Source organism: Curcuma longa, chromosome 3 (genome assembly GCF_044706935.1).
Source record: "Curcuma longa cultivar G26 ecotype Majalengka, Jawa Barat chromosome 3, ITB_CL_G26_1.1, whole genome shotgun sequence".
In the NCBI taxonomy this organism is placed as follows: Eukaryota; Viridiplantae; Streptophyta; class Magnoliopsida; order Zingiberales; family Zingiberaceae; genus Curcuma; species Curcuma longa.
In genome coordinates this window covers 21,528,153-21,539,720 of record NC_133863.1, presented here as the reverse complement: position 1 = coordinate 21,539,720, position 11,568 = coordinate 21,528,153, and the positions used below count along the sequence as shown (strand labels likewise).

At 37.2% G+C, this 11,568-nt stretch overlaps 1 protein-coding gene and 1 pseudogene across 1 annotated transcript; both read left to right on the top strand.

Moving 5' to 3' along the window:
- The first annotated feature begins 6,797 nt into the window (after window positions 1-6,797).
- LOC141823505 (uncharacterized) lies at window positions 6,798-8,463 on the top strand. The gene is made up of 3 exons (XM_074710795.1): window positions 6,798-7,315; window positions 7,404-7,742; window positions 7,883-8,463. Exons 1-3 carry the CDS (start codon window positions 6,989-6,991, stop codon window positions 8,399-8,401), a joined length of 1,185 nt encoding a protein of 394 aa, XP_074566896.1. The 5' UTR covers window positions 6,798-6,988; the 3' UTR covers window positions 8,402-8,463.
- A 127-nt stretch (window positions 8,464-8,590) lies between these two features.
- Window positions 8,591-10,438, top strand: LOC141823876 (expansin-A9-like; annotated as a pseudogene).
- Window positions 10,439-11,568: the final 1,130 nt, after the last annotated feature.

The window sequence follows — 11,568 nt, the reverse complement described above, 5'->3', positions numbered from 1 at the left end:
AATAAATTATATAATATTAAAATACAGGATGGTAAATCCACGAGTGAATCGCACGCACAAATTCAAAACTTTCTCAATGATCTGCATGTCATAGGGCAACCTATGAAAAATCGAGATATAATCAGGTACATTTTGAAAGCATTCTGCGGAACACCTTATGGGCATCAATGGTTGATGCGTATAAAATTTTTAGAAATCTTTTCAAAATCAAATTGGATGAGTTATTTGCAGAATTTGAGCTATGATGTGAGCTCAGATTTGTCATCTAAAATGAGCATGTCAACTTAATACTGAATCCACTAACTAAAGCAGTATAAGAAACTTGAGTCATCTCCCAACGATTGTAGTCGGTGTGCGGTAATCCTAGGGGTTATTAGGCAATTGGGGATTTAGATTTTTTATTAGACGAGGGGGGTTGTACTAAATTCTGAATCTAGATAATAAAAGGAACACTAAGCATTGTAAACAAATTTGCTAATACGAAAGTATTAAGAACAAAGTACATCAACAAAGTAAACAAGTGCATCAACAACCAATCAAATGAAAACTAATGGCAATCAACATCCAAATATTGTAAGAGAGAATTAAACAAACATTTAACATGCAAAATTGAATCTATGCTCAGAAATATAAAGTAAAGTGAATCTCGTGAATCTCCCTATGTCCCTGACCGGAAGTGGATGCGAAGCGAAGCGCAACGGAAGATGCAAGGAAGGAATCCCCAACTTCGATGCAATCCGTAGATGATGTAGTGGAGAAGAAAATCTCCAACTCCTTGGTGGATGGAAGATGACCGGATTGAAGAAGGAAATCCCCTTGACTTCCTTCCGATAGTAGCAATGAATGGAGATGATGATGTTGGTGAGGATGAGGGTGGCGACCACTCCTAGCTCAGATCCGAAAGGGAGAATGAATCTCCTCTACGTTGTCAAGCTCTTTTCTCTCTAACATAATCCAAGATGCCCACATAGCCCTCTTAGACTTGGCACAATTTCATAGCCCTTTAGGTATCCTACAAAGACACATTAAGAATGTTAGATTCAACCCAAAAATCTGTAGGAATAATCAATATAATCCAACATAAATTTTTACTCGTAAAATGTGTTAATACTCAATAATTACACAACAAGAGGATTAAAACATCAAGTACTATAGACAAAATAAACTATAAAAATGAATGTTATCAAGCTACACGAACAAACTAACGTCAATCCAGCCGAAAAAGGGATTGCACTTCTTGCAAGACAATTAAAGGAGCACAAACCAAAACACCGACCCAAGCCCGAATCCGAAGACATATCGAATTCCGAAAGCAACGACAAAGTCGCCACCAAACTAGTTCACCTAGTTCGAAAAATGTTCAAGAAAAAGAATGAGTTCAAGAAGTCCAACATGAGGAAGGTGATCCACAAAGCTGTATCTAGCAAGACCCTAATCAATAAGGTCGAAGTCATGTGCTACAATTGCAATGAGAAAGGACACTTCAACAAAAGTTTCCTAAGCAAAAGAAGGAGAAAAAGATGAAGAAGAAGGCACTGAAGGCCACGTAGGATAAATTCTCCTCAGAAGACTCAAAGAAGGAAGAGAACACGAGCTTCCTAGCTCTACCGGCAAAAGAGGAGCTAGCCGAGACCGAGTTTAAACCCGACACTGAATCAAAAGCCCAGTCAGAATCAAGCCATGAATCCATATTCGGTTTAAAAGGCCCGAACACCACTATAAGCAATGAATTAACTGAAAAATTGTATTTCATGATTTACTATTTATCTAAGAAATTGACAAAATCCACTGTCCAGGTTAAGTTTTCCCAAAAAGAGATAACACTTTTTAAGGAGAAAATTAACCTCAACTCTTCAACTGAAAAGGTTCAAACTGAAATTTCAACTCAAGTCCAACTTAAGATAGAAAACTCCAATCTAAAAATTCAAGTTAAAGATCTGAAAAGATTGTTGAAAAAGTTTACTTCGGACTCTAAGTATCTTGACATGATACTTGAAGCTGAAAGGGCTATGTACAATCGATCTGAACTTGGACACAAACCTAGACATAGATTGTACTTATCATTATTGAATCGAATCCAAAAACCTCGAGTCCAAGCATGGATTCCTAATCTAGCATGATTAATCAAGTTGGATGAAACCAATACTTAATCTCCAAGGATCAGATTCACTATCTGACCAGACCCAACAAAGATCATGATCTAGTAGATCCAAAACCATCTTAGCTAAATAAGACCTACTTGATTTTAATTTTTAATTTTTAATTTTTAATTTTTAATTTATAATTTTGAATATAGATTGAACCTAGACTAGTTAAGGACATACACCTAATTAATGCTTGCCCAATCTAGTACCAGGGTAGGACGAGATGATAGTACACTAGGAAAACTCGATCTAGGTAGTCAAGTGGGGTAAGGAGTACCATATTTTGTCTGCTTAGCTGAATGAAATTAATCGAAACTACGTCACCAAATTTTAGATTATTTAGACCAAAGTCTTTTCTTAGAAAGTATAATTTCACAAATTAATTTTATCTTAGAAAGTGGTCGTTATTCCGATAACCAAGAAAGCTCTCGTGTCTCGCCACTGCTTCGAAGCTAAAATCTAAAATGTATACTTTATTAGTCAATAATTAAATTTTAATCTAATGCAAGATTAATTAAGTCTTAGAAAATCACATTTTAATTACTTAAGATAAAATTGAAAGATCATCTCACACAACCCATAGAACCAACTGGTTGATAATATTAGAAATAGATAAGATGGAATTAGAAACCTAAGTAAAATCAACTTAATAAATTAAACTTAATCAATTAATAGTTAATTTAATTAAATTTAACTTAATCAAATTAATACTTAATCTAATTAAATTTAAACTTAATCAATTAAACTTAATCAAATTAAATAAAACTTAAACAATCCTAACCAAAATTAAAACCCAACCCATTAAAACTCAACCTACAAATAAACTAACCTGAACTAAACAAACTCAATACTTGAACTACTACATTTAGACCTCTTTGATTCACATGGAAGTAAGTCACTAAGTGAAAATCAATACTGCTTAGTAATAATTGATCACTACTCTAAGTTCACTTGAGTCAAATTCTTAAAAACTAAAGTTAAAATTTTTGAAAAATTTATCAACTTATACAAACTAAAAGAAAATGAAAAGGATACAAAAATTAAAAGAAAAAGAAGTAACAATGGTGGAGAGTTTGAAGATGTTAGATTCAATGAATTTTATTAAATCAGTGGATACCACCATGAATTTTCATGTCCTATAACCCTACAGCAAAATGAAATAATAAAAAAAATAGGACTCTACAAGAAGCAACTAGAACAATATTAAATGAATACAAATTAACTAATAAATTCTGAACTGAGATAATAAACACAGCCTGCTATATCCAAAATAGGATATTAATTAATAAACATCATAATAAAACTGTCTATGAAATATATTATAATAAAATACTCAATCTAAATTATTTAAAAGTATTTGGATGCAAAGTACACATACTAAACACAAAAGACTACTTAAGAAAATTTACATCTAAAATATTAAGAGAATATTTTTAGGTTATTCTACAATCAGTAGAGCATATATGGTCTATAACAAGAAGACCCTAAAAGTTGAAGAAACTACAAATATAATATTCAATGAAGAAAGTAACATTAATTAACCCAATGAACAACTTAATAATTAACAAAATCAAAAAGACGAGGAAATTCAACTTAATTAAAACACAACCAAACCAGAAGAGAGGACTAACACAAACATAATCGAACCAGATACCATACGAGCACCCAGATTAAGAGTTAATCACCTAACTAACCAAATATTGAGTGATCCTAACCTAAGATTCAAACTATATCATCCTATAGAAATCTGAGCCAAATAGCACTAATATCCAATATTGAATCAAAAACTATAAAAGAAGTCCTACCTGACCATAATTGAATAATAGCAACGCAAGAAGAACTAACACAATTTGAACGAAATCAAGTATGGAACTTAGTTCCCATGCTAAACAACAAATCAATTATATAAATTAAATGAATTTTTAGGAATAAAATAAATAAAAAAGGGAAAGTTATAAGAAATAAAGTCAGGCTAATAGCTAAGGGGTTTAGCCAAGTAAAAGGACTAGACTATGACGAAACTTATGCACCCGTAACTAAACTTGAATCCATCAAAATGCTGCTAGCTTATGCAGCTCACAAAGGATTTAAGCTCTACCAAATTGATGTAAAATCCGCATTCTTAAACGGATTCATTAAAGAATAAGTCTATGTAGGTCAACCACTTGGATTTGAAAATAAAGATCATTCAAATTATGTCTTTAAACTAAAGAAAGTCTTATATGAGTTAAAATAAGCATCTAGGACATGGTATGAAATATTATCAATATATCTAGTATCTAAGGATTTTAATCAAAGACAAATTGACCCTCATTATTTGTTAAAATCATAAAAAAAAATTTCTTCATAGCTCAAATCTATATAGTGATCCAGAAGTATTACCACCAACAACCCATTGTAGATCACGAGTAATCCCTATTGTTGTAGATGTTTTTCTCTTTTGCTTGGCCGCTTTCAATTAGGGTAAGTGGGAAGTTTTTCCCCAACTGCACTGCAATTGTCACTGCAGTTGCCCACTACCAACATGAAGTGGTGAGTCGAAGGGGTGAGAGAAGGTTCTCCAAGGTGTTGTTTAAGCACATTGATGTAGCCCTTTCGACCATGAGAGCTCAAATAAGGTGCATAGATAACATGTGCATTATTTTGATATAATTTATATGTGTGAAAAATATAACTTAGGCTGAGTTTGTTCCCTGAAAATTTAATTATTTGTGTTTTAAGAAATTTCCCGTTGACATGGTTTAATTTTAAACTAAAACATCTGAAATAAAAATCACTAGCGTTCTGTTATTTGATGGTTTCGATCTAAAAAAAATGAACATAAATGACCTTGTAAAGCCAGATCTACAAGAATAATAAGTTGATCCATCGATAGATCACGACCTAAATAGATATAATAGCAAGATCAGCATTCAGAACAGGTAAAGCGCGCCTAGAGGGTATGTATGTTCCAGAAATATGACCTATATATACAATGAGTTCTACTTAAGTTATAGACACTCTATCGGAAGAAAGGAAAAGGGCCAAAGAACCACAATGCATTGTGCACAATTAGAATGAAGTTATACAAAGATTTTTTTTTTTTTTTTTATGTTTTTGATCATCTAACAGTGTCAATTGAGGTATATATAGGTGAAGATGTGACTACCGTTCTGTTGTCTAGATCAACTACTGTTATGCATCTTCGAATTGCAATATAGTCCAATTTTGGTCATAAAAGAACAAGTAGAGATCTCTTCTTCTCTATAGAACTAGAGGACATCAAGTTAGAGTTAGGGAACCAAATCCTTCTATCTCTAACATAATCGAACCCCAAGATCAAAACCGATATGGCATATGAGGGCAAAACCAGATCTCTCTCAGATCCCAGATCTACCACGATTAATCCTAAACCTAGATCCAGAGCTGCTAATGAAAAGAAGAAAAAAAAGACGGGACGGGTTTAGGGTTTAGGGGACTTATGAAGCAGTCGTTGTCGACGGTGTAGACATACTTCTTCTTGAAGGATATGCAGTTGGCCTTGGGGCCGACGATGCTAACGATGTCGTTACGGTTGTAGAGCTCGTATAGTCGAAGCCCTCGGGGACCTCGATCGTCTTGGTAGGGCTGGAAGAAGGGCCGCCACTTCTCCAGAAAGTCCAGATTCCTTATCGTCGGAATCACGATGCCGAGATCGTCCCTACTCAACGGCGTGCCAGGCGCCGCGGCCGCCGCCGTTGCCGAAGAAGAAGAACGGAGCAAGTTCCAACCTTTGGCGGGGGAAGGAGTGAGCAGACATATAAAGGATGAGCACCACGTGCGAAGGATGAGTACATCACGGGTGCTGATGGCCCAAGCCCGTTTGCTTCAAGATTCGTGCTTCTGATCCATCAGACGGTTGTGGTTCCATACCATTTGCTCTTCAACATTATTTTACTCTCAATATATTTTGGTCGTTTAATCTACCAATTTTATATTTAATATTTTTTCATTAATTAATTTACTATCCATTTTAAACAGAATAAATAAACGAATCAAAATTTCAATTTCAATATAGATAAATATTTTAAAAGTTTACCTCCATTTGTGTATACATGATATTCTGAATGGAGAAAGGTGGTCTACATCTAGATTATTAGAAAATAATAATTAAACAACAAGGTCATATTTTTCATACAAAGAAAATTATAAAACAAAAAAACCTTATCCTCCGTAGAAAAAGAAAACACTTGGCATCTCTTTCATACAATAAAATCCTTCTAATTAGAGAACTATTACGGATAATAATTCATAATACAATTTCTACCTTTAAATTATTGATAAATTCTATAAAAAAAATCATCTCTACACTTATAAATTTTTGTGATATATTCCATCCGATTTTGATCGATTAATTTGGACGACGAGAGAAAATTTTCCTATCACTTTCTCTCCTTTCCTAGCAATTCGCAATTCATTCTCTTGTGCAATGAAGTGGGATGACCATGAGTGTTTACTTGGAAGCTTGTCTTTGGAATGATAAAAACAAAATTAAAATTTTTAGAAAAAATAAATAAAGAAAACTTTTAGGAGCAGAATGAAAATTTCTCTGAAATTTATGCCCTCGTTCGTCGTGCCGTAAAAGTAGGCAGGAGACCACTAAAACCATGGCCGACCCTTCCACGTCCAGTTCCCTTCTTCCTCGTCTCTCTCTCTCTCTTCTCTCTCTCTCTTCTGTTCCTCCTCCCCTCATTGCCAAAAGAGGAAGCAAGAAGAAGAAGAAGAGCTTCGATTGAGCAAGTGATGGCTTCGTCCCCTTCCCTCCAGCTCCCCTGATCAGCAAATCACTTTCTTTTGATCGATCGATCGATTTGGAATCGTACCTGATGAGAAAGCTGTGCCCTAATTTCGACCGGGAGGACGGCCTGGACACGGTCCTGGAGGTCCCCATCCCGGAGGAGATGTTCGGGAACGTGCAGGGCACCGGCGGCTCCCGGTGGCAGAATATGAGTACCTGGCTCAAGGCCCAGGCCTTCGACAAGGTCTCCGCCGCCGCCGACGCTGCCGCCGCTGCCTCCGCCGTCCCGCACCTTTTCGCCGGTGGGGCCAACGTCGCCCTCCAGCTGCTCCTCAACGTCGTCGGCTCCCCCCTCATCCCCTGCCCTGTCCCCGTCGACCGCGCCTTCAGTCGCTCCATCCGCGACACCTCCATCGTAAGAAAAATTCCGTCTTTTTAGGTTATCAACTAATTCATCTGATGATTTCTGCGATTTGGGGGGGTTTAATTTGGTCGGGCGAAAGCAAGCGTCGACGGCGAAGTACATCATCACGCAGTACATCGCGGCGACGGGAGGGCAGGCGGCGCTGACGTCGGTGAACAGCATGTACGCGGTTGGAAAGGTGCGGATGACGGCATCGGAGTTCCACATCGGCGACCAGAGCGTGGCGGCGAAGGGCAACGGCGAGATCGGCGGCTACGTGCTGTGGCAGAAGAGCCCTGAGGTCTGGTACTTCGAGCTCATCATGGCCGGATCCAAGATGAGCGCCGGAAGCGATGGCCAGATCGCCTGGCGCCAGTCCGCCTCCGAGCAGTCCCGCCCCTTCCGCGGCCCGCCGCGCCCACTCCGCCGAACATTCCAGGTCCGATCGCGAAATATTTCATTTTACTCTACGAAAATTTAAAAAATAATAGGTAATGGTGGTAAAATGTGAAATGTTATAATAGTAGGGGATAAATGCAAAATGAGATTTTTATGATGATAAAAATTGGGACAAAGCAGGGATTGGATCCTCGCGCGACGGCGAACCTCTTCTCCGACGCGGTGTGCATCGGCGAGAAGATCATCAACGGCGAGGAGTGCTTCATCCTGAAGCTGGAGACGAACGCAGCGAACCTGAAGGCCCGAAGCTCCGCCACCTTCGACATCATCCACCACAAGATTTGGGGGTACTTCAGCCAGCGCACGGGCCTGCTGATGCAGCTGGAGGACACCCACCTGCTCCGCATGAAGGCCGGGCGGCGCGGCGAGAGCATCTTCTGGGAGACCAGCATGGAGTCGGTGATCGAGGACTACCGCTACGTCAACGGCGTCAACATCTCCCACGGCGGCCAAACCGCCGTCACGCTCTTCCGCTACGGCGAGGGCTCCGTCAACCACAAGCGCAAGATGGAGGAGTCGTGGACCATCGAGGAGATCGACTTCAATCTCCCGGGCCTCTCCAACGACTGCTTCCTCCCGCCGGCCAACCTCAAGAGGGAGCAGGACGGCCTCGACGGCCATGCCCATATTGCAGGATGATCATTATATATTTTCTTTTTTCCTTTATTTATTTTATTCATTTTTCCTTATTTCTTTATTATTTAAATTTTTTGAATCTAGTTAGTCAATTGGGGATTTTAAAACTTAAATAGACTTTTTAATTAAATGAATTATGGTTGTTTGTTGCATTTCTCCTCTTCGTTTATTTGCTTGGAATTGAATGAATGAATGTTGTTTATTTATTTTTAAAATTAAATCATTTAATATTAGAATTGTAAATAAATTAAATATTCATAAAGTAAATATTACATTCCACTCAGAAAGAATTTATTTATGTTTTTTATTATGCACAAGATTAATTAAATAAATAAATTTAAATAATTAATTAAATAAAATAAATAATTTTGAATATATATAGTTCTTTAATATTTATGGACATGCCTATGAATAAAATTTATAAATTTCTTATCAAATGTATAACTAGATAAATAATCCCTCAAAACAAACAAATAATTTATAAAAAATTATTGATCAATTAAATAAATTTAAAAATATATGAGTTTTAAATAATCAAATAAATTCAAATAGATTTCCTTTGAGTAAAAAATAAATAAATAAAAATTATTTTATTTCCTTTTTCAATTTGATTCTTTGAAATTCTCTCATTATTTATTTTTTACTATATAATTTAGTTAAATAATGCATTTTTTATTAAAGCAGCGATACATTTCCCTTTTTGACAAAAATGAATTAATTTAATTACCAAAAATCAAATATTCACCTTAAATATCAAACCCATTTGGTAATAAGCAATAATTTCGCATGATATCGAATCAACTTATATCTTTAATCAATTATTAAGGAGAATTAATGTGACCTTTAGTTCCCTTATAAATATATTGCTTCATGAGTTTCTATAAGCAATTTCTTTGAATTTATTAAGATTAAGAGGTAGAAGAAGCCATGGATATAGTGAATATAGTGAAATTTATTATCTTGTCGATCTCATCGGTGACAATGTTAGCATACGCTCAAATGGAATGGACCTACGATGCCCATGCCACCTTCTATGGCGATATGTCTGGTGCCGAAACTATGCGTAAGTTTTAACATCATATTTGATCAAAAAAAATTTTTTCTTATTATTTACATTTCTAAACCACTTATTATTTACATTTTAATGAGAGTATTTTAATTTACAATATTTTTTAAAAAAAAAAAAAAATTTTTATTATAATTTTCAGTAGGAATATTACATCGAAGTAATATATCAAATTTGCTATTGTGGCACAGTTGTATTTTGAAGGACTTTAAAAAATTCTGGAGGATGCAAATGAAAGAATTATGTAAATATTAAATTTTAAAGGTGTAATGTGAAATCAATAAATCTTTGCCCTTTTGCGTCGATTAATAATTAAATATCAATTTTGGTCTGTGCACGTGACAGAGGGTGCGTGCGGGTACGGCGACCTACACAAGCAGGGGTACGGTCTGAAGACGGCGGCGCTGAGCACGGCGCTGTTCGGAGGCGGCGCGGCCTGCGGTGCGTGCTACGAGATCGAGTGCGTGAACTCGCCGCAGTGGTGCGCCCCGGGGCGCCGCGTCTCCATCACCGCCACCAACTTCTGCCCGCCCAACCCCGAGCTGCCCGACGACGATGGCGGGTGGTGCAACCCCCCGCGCAAGCACTTCGACCTCTCCATGCCCATGTTCGTGGAGATCACCAAGGACTACCACGCCGGCATTGTCCCCGTCCGCTACCGCCGCGTCCCCTGCTCCAAGCGCGGCGGCATCCGGTTCGAGCTGAATGGGAATCCTAACTTCCTGATGGTGCTCGTGTTCAACGTCGGCGACGCCGGCGACGTGATTTCGCTAGAGGTGAAGGGGTCGCAGACGAGGTGGATGGCGATGGAGAGGAACTGGGGCCAGAAATGGCACCTGCAAGGCCAGCCGCAGCTCGTAGGCCAGCCCCTCTCATTCAGGGTCACCGTCAGCAACCGGAGGTCGGTGGTTTCCGACAACGTCGCGCCGGCGCAGTGGCAGTTCGGCCAGACTGTCGAGGGCAAGCAGTTCTGATTCATATATCATGCACATTTTTGTTATATGCATGGAATTAAGCAACTGTGATAATTAATTAATAATTGCTGATGATTAACGGTTAGCAGAGTCTTATTACTAGCTTAATTGAATCTTTATGGGATAATGCATGATCTTGTTTTTAAATTTCCTATAATAATAATAATAATATATAGTCTTATTAATTACCTTCTCATTTATGGACAATCCATGGACGCTTATTATTGAAATTGTTTTAAAAATTAAAAAATATATTTGGATAAATTCTTATTTCTAAATATTAAAATCCTAAATTTGATTTTTAAAAATATATATATTAAATCAATTTACCATAGTAGATGTCCATAAGTTATCCATAGATGGGTGAACAAAGTAATAGGATTTTTATTTGAAACTCTTTAAATTTTTATATCTTTTCTTTCTTCTCCAAGTCCTATTGAAGGAGCTTTATCAAACAATTCTAGCACATAAACAACCTCATCATCTCCATCAAATTAGGAGATAAATTTTGGAATCATATATTTCACCCCTATATCACTTTCATAATCAACAAATCTATGATGGTATTCAAGGGTGGAATCACATGTTAGCCTACTCGGGCTTTAGCTTGGGAGCTGATGATGTTGAGAAGGAGCTATAGTAACTCTTATCAACATTCTGTGGCTCTGCCCTTGCTTCTTGGCATTGAGAAGGAGCCCACCAGCAGTTATTATAGTCCGGGTAGGTTAGTTCAAGATTAGCCCAAGGAGATCCACCCGGGATCATCCCAAGTAGAAATTAATTTCTGGCTCCGCCACTAATGATATTGCTTTCATAGGGCTCATGGTTTCGATACTATGAAGTATCATAAGTTATGAAATGAAATATTTAGCTATTATGAGTCACATTATAGCATGAATATATAGTGTGAAAGAAAAAGATCATAAATTGGATCATAATGCTCAACATTTGGCATAGTTACAAAGTTAACCTAATGGATCAATTTATTACAATGGTTATCTACAAATACATGCATCCACTATAAACAGGCAACACATTTGTTTTTGTTTGGCCTGTAACTTCTTCTACTCTAATCGACTTGCTCTCGGAAGAACTCTTATTCTAAAAATAGGTTACTGAATAGGTTTCTC